This window comes from Hylobates moloch, unplaced genomic scaffold, assembly GCF_009828535.3.
Source record: "Hylobates moloch isolate HMO894 unplaced genomic scaffold, HMol_V3 SCAFFOLD_19, whole genome shotgun sequence".
Classification (NCBI taxonomy): domain Eukaryota; kingdom Metazoa; phylum Chordata; class Mammalia; order Primates; family Hylobatidae; genus Hylobates; species Hylobates moloch.
This window is the reverse complement of record NW_026652294.1, coordinates 44,506,466-44,520,275: the sequence shown is the minus strand read 5'-3', so window position 1 is coordinate 44,520,275 and position 13,810 is coordinate 44,506,466. Positions and strand designations below refer to the sequence as shown.

Below are 13,810 nucleotides of genomic sequence, written 5' to 3'. Positions count from 1 at the left end.
AACATAGAAAAAAATTACTAGAAATTAAAAATTATTCATGCAGCTTTTATTTGTGGCTCACATTTTGCTTCTAAAGTGCAGAGCTGCCCTACATGTCATGCAAGTGATGGTGAGAACCGTGTTTCCTACCTCGAATGTCTTTAATACCCACGTAAAGGAAAGACCTGTGCTCAGAAAGTGAAAGACTAAACACAGGCTATGATGTCATGTTGGAGCTAGAAGGGAACTTCGAGCCCATCATTTTCCAGTCCAGGAAACTGGGGCATGTTTACAAGCATTCACGAGACTGCATGCCTTCAAAACAACTTAAAAATGGTCTTTGTTTTGTTGTCTTCCTTCTGCAAATCTGACCGAAGTACTTAGGGAAAAAATGTGAAAACACAGGAAAGCTTACGTTAGCATTAGATCTCAACTGGTTTGTCAATATCCGATTTTAGAACACAAAAGGACATTAAAGCTTGGCAGGGCTTGTCCATCCTCGTAAACGCCCAGTGCTTTATGGCATCAGGATCTAAAAAGCTCTTCACTGGTTGTTGAATCAGTTAGGATTGGTAGTTCATAAACATAAAACCATAAACCATATCCAGCAGTGAGTATTTATCTAACAGGGCACAAATTCATGGATCCATGCAAGCCCAGAGTTAGAATCACTAGGTCCCCCTTGGAAGCTGAAAAAGTGGAAGCTGACTTCCACTTGCGTGGTCAAATAGAGCACAGAAAGGCTGCGAAGTTCCTGCATGGGGACGCAGAAATGCCTGGTAAGTTTCCTGCACCGTGGACCTTGAGCCTGCGGTGGGCCCTCGTTAGCACCCACAGTGGCCTCAGAAAGCTGCCTCCACAGCTTGCAGGGGCTGGTATGAAGCTGTCAGGCTACCGCCCACATGGCGAGGCATACCGTGGAGGCAAGGAAACCAAAAAATAAGGAACAAATAGGATTGGAACAAAAAACCACCTCATGCAGGTTCCACGGGCCACCTCCCTCCATTAGACAGCAAGGCGGTTTGTATCCCTTCCTGACCTGCTCTCCGGGGAGGGCACGAAGAGGATATAGGGTCAGGGGAGGCAAGGGAAAGAGGAAACCGCAGTTTATGAAAGGACGTTTAACCCCTTTGCGAGCGTGCACGCGTGCGCACACACACATACACAAGTAGAAAGAACATTAAGGAAATACACACTACATTAAAAATTGGGCATAGGGACTTGGAATCGGAGTTGAATTTTTTTTTAATTTTAATTTTGCCTTTGATTTATGCATTTTTTTTTTTCCTAAGAGGTTGTTCCTTTCTAGGCCCTGGAGGACTGGATCATCTTATACAAATCCAAGGGAAAACAATCAAAAGAAGAAAAGAAAAGAAAACAAACAAACAAAAAACAAACTGATGGGAGGAAGAGCTTTGCTCCAAGACCCGCAGCAGACAGTTGAGTAGGTAGAAGTCCAAGCTGCTGCAGAGGAATTCGGTTTGCTCCAGACAAACGGGGGCGTGGCGTGCAGCGCAGTACTGGGAACTGCTGCAAACAAAACTTCCAAGGGGACGAAGAGTAGGTTCCAGGCGATGGAAAGCGGTAGGATGGGGAAAGATAGGGCAACAGTGCCGAGAGGGGAGCAGAGCGCGGGGAACCTGGAGAGGGTCAGGGCTGCGGAGGGCTGAGCTGCGGTGGAGAGCTCTGGAGCCCCTCACCAAGCTAGTGGCGTGTGGGGTGAAAGTCAGGCCCCCAGGGATCCGGCCGGCCTTAGCTGTCACTCAGGCAACCCCGGAGTCGCCGCAGACACCGGATCCACTGGAAGGGGGCGAAGCCGCCGGGAGGAATGGGGGGCACTGGGGAAGGGGCGTCGCCCCTGCCGCCCCCGCCCTCTCCAGTGCCATTGGGCGGCCGCTGCGGAGCCCGCGCCACCTTTTCTCCATCCCACCCCGCCCGTCTGGCCCCGCCTGGCCGCTGGTCCGCGCCCCGCTGCGCTCGTCCGGAGGCTCGTCCGGCCCGGGCCGTTGACGTCACCAGCAAGTTTGCTGCCCTCGGCGTCCCACGTGTGGCGGCGGCAGCGGCGGCCCAGGAGGCAGCCGGTGAGCGCCTGCGAGCACAGTGGCGGGGGCCGCTGACAGGTCCCTCGCAGCCCAGCCCAGCCCAGCCACGCGGCTCACAGGTGGGGTCCAAGAGCAGTTTGGGGCAACCCGGCGCGCACGGAGACGGGTGGACGGCTCGGCACGGGCCTCCTGTCTCCCGCTCGGGCAGAGGGACTCGGGGGGACCTCGCTCCTTGGCCGAGAGAACCTGAACCCGGGCGGAGAGAACGCGCCCAGGCGGGCAAGGGGACCAGAGAAAGCTGGGGCTGGAGGTCACTGTCGCTTGCCCCTGTCTGGAGCGCACGGAGCGCAGAGGCCCGGCAGCCGCGCGTGCCCTCACCGGGACCGAGCCAGGGATGCAGGATCGCTGAGCGGAGATCCGCGCCGAGAAGCCTCTCCGGGCCGGGATTGAGACTCACGCCTTCGACACCGCTGCCAAGACCCCGATTGCGGCGACTCTTGCGGGGAACCGGGGGGCCGAGGCTGCCCCAAGCTCAGGACTTGGGCGAGTCTAAGACGATGGTTTCTTAAGCACGGACCAGCGTTCCCCTTCCCGCCCCCTCGACTGGAGGCAGGGATCCTGCGCCGGGCCCCCGGGACTCCGTCTCCCCGCGGAGTCCCGGCCGCCGCCTCCCGGGACAGTTCGCACGGCCACAGGGGCGCATGGCGATGTGGCCTCCGTCCAGCGCGCAGGCCTGCCGGGGGGATGCTCTGGCACCTGTCGGGGTCCAGGCCTAGCATGGCCGGCGCGTTGCCCGACGTCGCCTCCGGCTAGGATGGCCCCTCCGGGCCCGGCCGGCGCCCTCCCAACCTCGGCCGAGCCGCTGTCCCGCAGCATCTTCCGGAAGTTCTTGCTGATGCTCTGCTCCCTGCTCACGTCCCTTTACGTCTTCTACTGCCTGGCCGAGCGCTGCCAGACCCTGTCCGGCCCCGTCGTGGGGCTGTCCAGCGGCGGAGAGGAGGCGGGGGCCCCTGGTGGAGGCGTCCTGGCCGGAGGCCCGCGGGAGCTGGCGGAGTGGCCGGCGGCGGCACAGAGAAAGCGCCTCCTGCAACTGCAGCAGTGGCGGAGGCGCAGGCCGCCCGCGCCCCGCGACGACGGCGAGGAGGCGGCCTGGGAAGAGGAGTCCCCTGGCCTGGCAGGGGGTCCCGGCGGCTCCGGGGCCGGAAGCAGCGTGGCCGAGGCCACGCCGGGGACCCTGGCGCTGCTCCTGGACGAAGGCAGCAAGCAGCTGCCGCAGGCCATCATCATCGGCGTGAAGAAGGGCGGCACGCGGGCGCTGCTGGAGTTCCTGCGCGTGCACCCCGACGTGCGCGCCGTGGGCGCCGAGCCCCACTTCTTCGACCGCAGCTACGACAAGGGCCTCGCCTGGTACCGGTGAGCGGGGCGGGCCCGGGCGGGGGCTGAAGGATCCGGGGGTCCTGGGCTGGGAAAGACGTGGGAGAGCCCTCGGTGACCCCCAGTTCGCCCTCCTCCCCACTTCATGCAGAAGGTGAAGGGTCATCAAGGGTCTTTCTTCCCTCTCCGCCTTCTCCTTCCTGGGAAGTGGATGTTGAGGGAGAGTGTGGGAGGGAAATTCTGGCCTTCATAATTTTCATCCTTGGGAATCCCTTGCCAGCAAATAGCCAGTCTGGTCTCTTTCTCCTGCTCTGCGAAAGTATTCATGTATTTAACTGAAGGGAAAAAAAAAGTCTTCTTCTAAATTAGAAACCTGTTCAACAATTAATAGATTTCCTTCTCCTTCCCAAAGAAGCCCGTTTTCATTCTTTATCTTTTGGAAAGTTCTCTGTGGTTAACACAGTCTTTACCATCAGGTATTTATTTACCTTGACCTTTTGCCAGATAGTTGTCCTAGGTGGGAAGTAATATAGAGACTTAGTAAAAGTGTCAAGAACCAGAGAATCTGGGTAGTTTGGAAAATATATGTCTGTCTGAGCAAGGGAAAGCAACCAAGCACTGTATTTTAAAGGACGCTTGGCAATAACTTTTGTTTGAGGGCAAAGAATGAGTTTTGTAAAGTGCTTTTGATATTTGTAGGGAAAAGTAACTTTTGTCTCTTGACTGACAGAAACTTTTCTAAAGATCTTCAATCCTCTTTACAAATAAGGTAGCCAATTAAAAGAAGAAGAAGAAGACAAAAGTGAGAAAAATACATAGGCACAACTTTGCCAATACAGTTTAGGAAATAAGTCTCGCTTAGATCTTAAATTTGCCAGTCTCTTCAAATTCGGACCACCTTTAATAATAAAATCAGCCAGATTCTAATAAATCTAGTGTCGCCTGGATTTTGTTTGCCATAATATATTGGCTTTTTTTTCTTTCTTCAAAGTACCAGTAAAAATTATGTTGCTAGAATTTTCCATTTTATAAAGTTTATCTTGTTCATAAAATATGCATTCTCTTTATTATTTTAACTGAAACAATGTTACAAAAATTACAACACAATTTAGGTATATTTCAAAAAGCCCATTAAATTAATCATTCGTCCCCAACACAGAAATGGATACGATTTGACAAGTTTATTTACTTGAGGGGCCAATTGCACTCTCAGATTGATTTCAGGAGCCGAATTTACAGTAAATCCGCTCACAGAGAAAAGATTTGGCCCTGAAAATAGAATTTGAACATTAAACACTTTTAAAACAGTAACTTTCCATTTGTTGGAAAGAAAAAAACAAACAACCTTCCCTTAATATAGATTATATATCATTTAAAATCATCAGCCACTTAAAATATCCCCTTGTGTTTCTGTCATTTATGTTGTATCCTCTGGGAAGTTCTTATAAAAATGACCTGTTGAATCTGGAAACAACAGGTCCTTCTTTTTAGCACAAAGGCAGCTCTGTTTTTTCCATCAAGGACACGAGAAAGAAGTGATTAAAGACCCCTAAAACTCTTATCTATAGCAGTTTGCATTGAATTCGGCCTCGTACCGTGCTGTAAGCGAACACATTTCAAGCTGACTGCCTAAAACATCTAATACTACGTTAGACTCTGAGGTGCTATTAAATATGGTGAAATATTTAGTACTAAAACCCTTTATTTTCCTTTTGCCATATAAACTTTATTTCCACAAAGTAGGATTGTTTCTTCTTATTCCAGAAATGAGTATTTGAGGGCACAGTGTATCTGCAGACCTGGATCTTATTTTCCGTGGAACTTTCTGAGCTCCTGTAAGGGGAGGAAGGTTTCAAGGTAACTAGAAACACAAGTATTTTTTAAAAAAAAAAGAAAGAAAGAAAAAAAAAAGAAAAAAAGAGTCATAAACTTGTAGGCCACTCTTTCCTTTGGAAACTGAATGCATGCTATAAAGTAAATCTCTTCTTGGATTGTTTACCCCAGCAGAAGAGTTTTGTAAAGCAATTTATGGTGGTTACAAAAATAACTGCACAGTAGACTTCATGGTTTGGTGAATTTAATTTTCTAAGTGTTGGAGCAATGTCTTTGTTTTACCATTTGCAGTGGTTTTTTATTGGATGCATAAATTTACGTTTAACTCAATTACATAGGAAACTTATTTAAAAAAAATCCAACGTATGGAGCCTGGATTATGTGATTATTTAATGAAATTTCCCCACAGTTCTCTTTCATCTTGGCTCTGAACTTGGAGTTTGATGTTTGTGAGCAAGACTGAAGGCTCAACTATGAAAAAAAAAATCTCCTACTCAGAATGCCACTTAAATATTAAGTGCATTTTAGCTACTTATATTTAGCTAATAGTTTAGAACAGGAGATTCAGTTAGACCTACATGAGTCAGCCCAAACTTTGCAATACAGGATTTGTACCACACACTTATGACCACACTATCACAGACACACACACACATGAACAGAAATAAATCCCAGATATTTTCACCCAGCAGTGAATTATGGAAGAGAAAAACCTATATAATTATTTTTAGGTGTACATTGACACGGGAGAATCCTAAAATGTCTAGCCTTTTTTTGCCCAGTGAAATCACTCAGTTAGCCATGATAGTTTGTGGTGGCAGTGCCACCTACTGTCCTCACAAAGGGACAGATCTGCTGCAATTAGCAAGTTTGAAGAAAGTGTCTTGGAGAATGAGTTTGTGAGTTAGAAATGTCTGTTGCTGAACTTTTTCAGTCAATTATTCTCACCGGGAAGAAAATAAAATACTTTATGAAGTTTTTTCCAAGAGTGAAGTAATAAACACTTCCTTCATTTGAACATATTTGTAGTAAAGATAAAGAAGACATTTATTATTCAAAATCTCTAGAAAGAAAATTATTCTTACTAATTTAAATGTCCTAATAGACTTCCTCCAAAATAAATAAAACAAAGGCAAATTTTTATATGCTGAGAAACTCGACCCTGATGGAGTTAAAAAAAAAAAAAAACACTCCTCATTACTTAATTTAGCAGACATGATATCACTACAACAAATGTCTGTGGCTTGCATGTGACTGTAAAGCAGTCCTTTGCAATGAATAGTGTCCATTTCGCTTCTATGTATGATGGCTTCATAAAGGAAAGGAAAAAGTTTCCTTAGCTTCGAAACATTGAGATCTTTGCTGGAAGTCAGGACCGAATACCTCTACTGTAGTTCAAGAGCAGGCGAGCTTAGAATTTAATAAGGAGGCTCTCTTCTGCTTGTTTCTATCTGCACCAGCTAAAAGGTATGTCTCTTTTTTTCTTGTAAGCTAGAAGACACTTATTAATAAAGTAGTTAAATATGTGTGTACATGTGTGTACACATACACATACATATGTATGTATATAAATGTTTAGATTCAATAACATTTCAGTTTATTATTTTGGTACAAGATAGGAAATATTTATTATCCAGTCTCTTACACTAGCATGTCTATTTCTTATATTTCAGTTTCTTTTCTTTACCAAGTCTGGGCAATTTCAGCAGAGAAGGATATCACTAGAATCATTTTATTCTAGAGCATACAGGAAGATCAAATATTGTCCAGCTCACAGTTTAGGAATTAGTGCTCCCCTGACTTCATGAAAATTTGAAATTTTCTGCCCTCGAATGATCATGGCCCCGTTTTTCAAGTCCGTTAGAGAGGCATACTGAGCAGAGGCCCTTTCGATTCCTAGGAGGAGAAATTGGCATTTCGTAGCAGCTGGGAGCAGCTGCAAAGTCCCTCCATGTGCAGTTTCCCACCCTCCTGTACTGTGCAAGCCCCTTCTGTGTGAAGAGTTTGAAATGAAATCCGAGCCACGAAGCTGCAGTCTGGCCACCCATGCAAGGTCATGTGGACTGAAGGCCAAGGGCGCTCTGTCCTTAGGGCAGAGGAAAGAACATTGGGAATAGATGAGGGCTAGGAAGAGAGTGAGATGTTGCTTTGGACTCTGAGTCTAGAGTACTTGTATATAGAAGTTCTCAGTACCTAGACATACCCCACCTAGTCACAAGTTGGGGACCCAAAATACTGTCATCTAGTTTGCTAAATGTCTGAACTCTGGGCTCATCCCCAATAGACAACCAGAAATGCAAGTTGATCTGCCTAGTTCCTCTGTGTGTGTGTGTGTGCCCTCACACATGCAGGAGCAGACACCAAGAAGGCAGGGACAATGATGGAATTTATGAGAGGAAAGTTACTAAGTAGTTGGGGAATTTCTGAGCAATATTGGACATCCTCAGCAGGGAACAGTTTGGGGACACTATTGAGATCAGAGTCCAGGCATTAAACAACACCAAAAACACTTGGTAGAGCTTGGACTGGAATGCCTGGTGTGAATGAATATTCCTTTACAGGGATGAGATTTATAATATGCTCTTATACTTTATGTGAAATTCATAGACTTCTATGAAAATCCACCACTACATTATAATCTCCTGCCTGCTCTTTAGAAAGAAAATACCCTGGCCAAAATATCTGTCTCCTGTAAATAAGTCTGTTGATTGGCCAGGAAAGAATAAGTGCCAAATCTGTATTTTGGCAGGGTCATGGGAATGAAATAAGCCTGTGTAATTAATGACGATAGGGGCTAACCTCACATAGACCAGATGCTTACTTCATGAGAAGAGTGTTGCAGAGCAAACAAGACTCTGATACGAACAACAACAACAACGGCCTCGTATCTCTCCGGGACACAGTTGAACAACTGCAAATTGCAATTACCATCAGTCAAATTGCTAGGCCCAGTTGGGAACTTGATATTCTTAGCTCTTTTCCTTAGGGGGAAATCTTCCTCCACCAAGTGATAGTAACTTGGCTGAAAAAGAGCATCATTTCTTGGTATGGGTTTCCTAATGATATTAAACTCCAAGCTTTTAGAAAATTTGTTCTGCTTAAGTGATGAGTTGCAATTGTGAACATAAGGTTTCTTATTAAATATGTGCCTCTAATATGTAATCAGAGGAAAGCCCTCATCTTTGCATTTTATAAGGATGTCTTAAAAATGCTTGTCAGCACTTTAAATCTTTTGCTAATTTGCTACAGTTTAAAAATCTCTATGGGGGATATTTATATAGTGAATAAACAAACTGTTGTGAAGCCAAAATTTAGAAATTGAATTTATGAGAGGAATGTTATTAAGTAGTTGGGGAACTTCTGAGCAATATTGGACACCGTGAGTAGGGAAGAATTTGGGGGCACTATTGAGATCATAGTCCAGGCAATGCTGAGTTAGTGAATGGAAGCCTTTCCCCAATTTCTTGCCTTCGTGATGTAACTCTTGAATTTTTGCCTTACTATGTGGTCATGATTCTTCATGCCCCTAAAAACTTACATTTATCCTAAGATTGCCCGACTGTATTACAGAAATTCAGAACTGGCCTGTTTCAGTTGTCTGATGACAATAAATGTGAAAAGAGACAGGGGAAGTGTTTAATTAACAATGAAGTTTAGTACTTGCCATCGGGAATTCGAGAGACATTCTTGCAAAGGTTTCAACACAAAACTGTTCACCGACTCGAACAGCCCGCTTTGAATGTGATGTATAGCGCCACCTAGTGGGAGGAGGAGTCAGCAAGGAACCCCTAAAGGGAGAACTTTGAAAAACCTCATCATGATAGAGCATATTTGCAGTCTCAATTTAAAAAAGAAACTACAGCAACAACAAAAACTTGTGTTTAGGTGGCACTTATAGCAAGATGATCTGCCTAGTGCAGATGAGCTGCACTTTGCCTTTTTTTCAAGCAAGGATCATTCACTTCTTTTAGGCAGGGAGTTTATTCTTTGGAGAGAAATAAGAGATTTGGCTTCACAATAAACTGAAAACGAAGATATAAATGATTAGGAGATTTATATTAAAAATGCCTATGACTGAAAGGAATACCATATGCCCCAGATTACTTTTGTTAGTGTGTTTTGCCTCTGTGTCTGAAAGCCAGCTTCAAATGAAAATACTTCCAGATGATTTTATTTCAACATCAGTAATGCAGGCCTGTTCCTTCCCCTGTGTGGTACAGGCTCTGGAGGAGGGTCCTGTGATTCTAAACAGAAGCCTGTTTAACCCTTAAGGTGCCTGAGATGCCCTGTTGAGAATCCTGTCCACCACACACGGGACAGCTTCACAGGAAAGCGCTTTGAGAGTTCCGACAGGACAGGCGTTTCTGTGCCTGCAGTCCAGGGCCTGGGAGAGCAGGCTGGGATGCAGGGTGGTGGTCAGGTTAAAGGAAGGCAGGATGAAAGTGACAAATAGGACAGATTGAGTGGAGAAACTGACAGACACCACCTTAACCAAGTGACCAAGGTTAGCATTCCCTGTTGTGTTGAGATCACGATCCCCAATATAATACAATAGGAAGGCACTTCACCTGTGTAGTAATCTTCCCCCAAATCCATAGTCCCAGTATAGCCATGAGAAAACATTAGACAAACACGGATTGAGGGACATTTTACAAAATACTTGACCAGTACTCTTCAAAAGTGTCAGGATCATACAAAACAACGCCAAGACCACTAAGTTCTCCCAGATGCGGAGAGACAAAGGTGAGTCATTACTAACGAGTAAACACGAGGGTGCCCTTGGTCAGATCCTGGGTCTGAACTAAGGCATTTATGGGAAAACTGGGGAAATGTGGATAATGTGTGCAGTTTAGTTAATAACGTTATACCAACGTCAGTTTCTTGGTTTTGATCGTTGTAGTGTTCTAGGGTTATGATATCCCCTAAGATGATCATTTGGGTGAAAGGGGTATGCGAATTCTCTGTACTATTTTTCACAATTGTAATATCTAAAATGATTCTAAAATCAAAGGTGAAAACAGCAAAGAAGGCAGGAGAAGCCTAACAGGCGTTGAAGGATGAGGGCTCATACTGAAATCCTGTCTGTGCCAATTCTCTTTTATTCTGTGTTTCTTCTTTCCTTTCCTTCGGAAGGGCCCCCAGGATAGGCCTGCTAGCTTCCCCTCCCCTGCCCTGCACCTGTTGCTTCCAGACATGCTGATCTTTCCCTCAGCTGATTTCATAATCATATTGGCTCACGGCTCCCTCCTACTCTCTTGTTCCTGAACCAAGCACAGAGACAGTTTTGTATTCCTTTCTTTCTGTCTTCTACAGCGGGCAAATGTAAAGTGAAGAAGGTGTGAAAGGTTCCCCAAGGCTTCTTGTCATAGAGAACAAAAACGTTGATGTAAATGACAGGTCTCTGAGGGCACAAAGAGCTAAAAACTAAAATAACGGTCAGAGAAAAATCAGACTTGGGCGTATGCCTTTTTTTGTTTTTTTGCTACAAACATAGAAGGAGCAAGTGTCAGTCGTTGAAAGCTGGTTATAGGGAAAATAGACAGGGCCAGAGCTGTAGTTGCACCTTATGGCAAAGATGACAACACAGTCCAGATTTTCGAGGCCAGCTTAGGAATTTTATCTGCTTACTTCACTTGTTTTAACCTTTGTTGTAGACACTTTGGGTTATGAAACTTTCCATAGGGGCAAAACAGACCTGGAACAATTAACGCATTCAAGGAAGAGGCAGGAAGAGAGAAAGTGCAACCTTCAGAGCTCTGGAGGACCAGTTTCGTTGCACCTTCTAACTATGCGGGTTTATTCCACTGGAACTGCCCAGCCAGACTCCCAGCATTATCAGACTCAAAGTTCCTGTCTAGGTGGTGTGCTGTCTTTTTCTGCTTCTGTTTTTAAATACACAGTTATGTTTATCTGGGCTTCTGGTTGACTAGAGTAATGAAAATCTCCCTCAAAACATTTCCTCTGATATTTTTAACAACTGTAAAAATAGTTTTATCCACATTACATTCTTACTTAAGCAAAACAAAACAACACCCACTCCATCAAGAAACTCCGAGAAACTAACAGTATTTTCTTTTAATCGTTCATTCACTTATCTTTATTGGATCCGTTTTATCAACTGCTTTAGTGCAAGGGATAGACTGCAAATGCTTATGTAGTTAAAAATAATTTCTGTGATTTAATACCATTCTCTACTTGTTTGGCATTTTTCAATTTTAGTGGCTATACACTTTTCTTCATGCATTTTAGCCTTTTTAAAAATAGCAAAATAATTGGACCCCGCAGTGTATCTTTGATGAAATCTATCATTTTAGAGGTGAGGTGATATTAACTATATTTGTTGAGGCCACGCTATGTGCTGGATGATGCGGAATGATCTGTCGCTCGTAGTCTGATGTTATTAATAGGATTTCTATTTTTAAGCAGGTCCTATCATTTTCTACATTTTATAGATCAGAAAACAGGTTCAGAAAGATGAAATAACTTGTCCAAGGTCATAGAACTATGTATGTCATAGAACTACTGCCAAACCCAGATTCACCCACCTCCAGCATGCCAGTGCCTCACCACTGGGGTGAATGGTCTCTGTGATGGTCTCTGGCAGAACTGCCCACAGGTAGTTCCTGCCTACATAGCAAGCCATCAGTGTCTCAAAGGTGCAGGAGATTGAAAGGCTGCCCCACGTGGTAGAGTGACTTGGACATTCTGATCTTGGACCTTTAGTTAGAAAATTGGGCAGCATTTTAGGGCCAGGTGTGGTGGCTCATGCCTGGAATCCCAGCACTTTGGGAGACCGAGGCAGTCAGATCACTTGAGGGCAGGAGTTCAAGACCAGCCTGGCCAAATGGTGAAATCGCATCTCTACTAAAAATACAAAAATTAGCCAGATGTGGTCGTGGATGCCCTGTAATCCCACCTACTCGGGAAGCTGAGGTACAAGAATTGCTTAAGCCCAGGAGGCAGAGGCTGCATTGAGCTGAGATTGCGCCACTGCACTCCAGCCTGGGCAACAGAGTGAGACTCTGTCTCAAAAAAAAAAAAAAGAAAGAAAGAAAAAAGGAAATTTGGGCAATACATTAAAATATGGTTGTAAAAGTGAATTTTTAAAAGTATTTAAATATCTCTGTTAGTCAATTGGCCTATTATGGAATAACTAAAACCGCCTTCATTTTTGTCAACTTTTCTCCCTTTTTCTCTAAAGAAGTTGTCTGATCACAGAACTTATCTTGTTGAACATATCAGAAATCTGTGTCATTCAATTGATTTTTTCCCCCATTTATTACAAAATAACAATAACCAGTAAAAACACTCTCCAAACTGCTATGTGAGAAAGCCAATATGTTGTCAGAAAAGTAATCAGAGCTGGGTGCGGTGGCTCATGCCTGTAATCCCAGCACTTTGGGAGGCTGAGGCGGGCAGATCACTTGAGGTCAGGAGTTCAAGACCAGCCTGGGCAACATGGTAAAACCCTGTCTCTACCCAAAATACAAAAGATTAGCTGAGTGTGGTGGCCATGCCTGTAATCCCAGGTACTCCGGAGGCTGAGGTAAGAGGATGGCTGGAGCCTGGGAGGCAGAGGTAGCAGTGAGCCAAGATCTCACCACTGCACTCCAGCCTGGGTGACAGAGTGAGACTCTGTCTCAAAAAAAAAAAAAAGAAAAGAAAAAGAAAATAAATGTAATCAGAAGGACGCTTGCTGCTCCTGGAATTGGAAGCAAGGAGAGCTGAGGCCTGTGTGCCGTGGCTAGTGTCATCGAGCTACCCTGAGGTCCCTTTTGCACTGTAGGGATTCCCCAATCCAGTGCTCTCCTGGAACCTTGCTGAGCCACTCTGCCAGTCTGTCTTTTTCACTATTCCATATTTTCAGCTTTGGATTGATGCTTTTTAAAAATTCTTCAGATATGTTAATACCCCCAATGAGAGCACAACTTGGTTGTTATCCCAAGTACTATTCTATCTTTATTATTATTGTTATTAATAATGTTTGTCTAATTGATTTCCTGTCATCTGGTCATTATTACACCAAGCCTTTACTGGAGTGGTCAGACCATTAGTCACATAAGACATGACTGTTGATCTTAACTTCCTTTAGTTCCAATAAGATAGAATCATAAACAGATAGGATGTTGGAGGTAGAAGGTATCCGAAAGATAAAGATTGTCTTCTGAATAGGAAGAAACAGAAGTGCTTTGCCCAAGGTTAAGCTGAAAGACAAGAACTCAGTGCTTCTAATTCCAATGGTATAATTCTTAAATGCAATTGGGAAATAATTGCATATCTCCACATATGTAAGTTTAGTTTTGGCAGATTTGCAACAATGATAAAAATATTTTTTTGAATGGAACCAGTTGTACCATTATTATTATTATTATTATTTTACCTCACAGAGCTGTTAAATTAAAGCATTGAATTCAATTGAATCAATGGTCAATTCATCTTTAAATTTCTGGTTTTCATCTCAGATGTTTTCCACAATATTGTGATACTTAGAGGTATGGGAACCCATCAAGTGTGATTGGTCTTTGGGTCCTTGGAAATAATTTGTGTTTTATGGCTGTTGCCTGCTTGTTAAAGATTAGTGG

The 13,810-nt window shown here is 44.5% G+C and overlaps 1 protein-coding gene across 1 annotated transcript in view; it reads left to right on the top strand.

Annotated features, from left to right (window-relative positions):
- The first annotated feature begins 2,036 nt into the window (after nucleotides 1-2,036).
- Nucleotides 2,037-13,810, top strand: part of HS3ST3A1 (heparan sulfate-glucosamine 3-sulfotransferase 3A1) — a 106,105-nt gene continuing 94,331 nt past the window's right edge. The window contains exon 1 of the mRNA XM_032138273.2: nucleotides 2,037-3,434. Within this exon, the coding sequence (XP_031994164.1) occupies nucleotides 2,836-3,434 (599 nt within the window). The 5' untranslated portion in view covers nucleotides 2,037-2,835. The remainder of the gene's footprint in view (nucleotides 3,435-13,810) is intronic.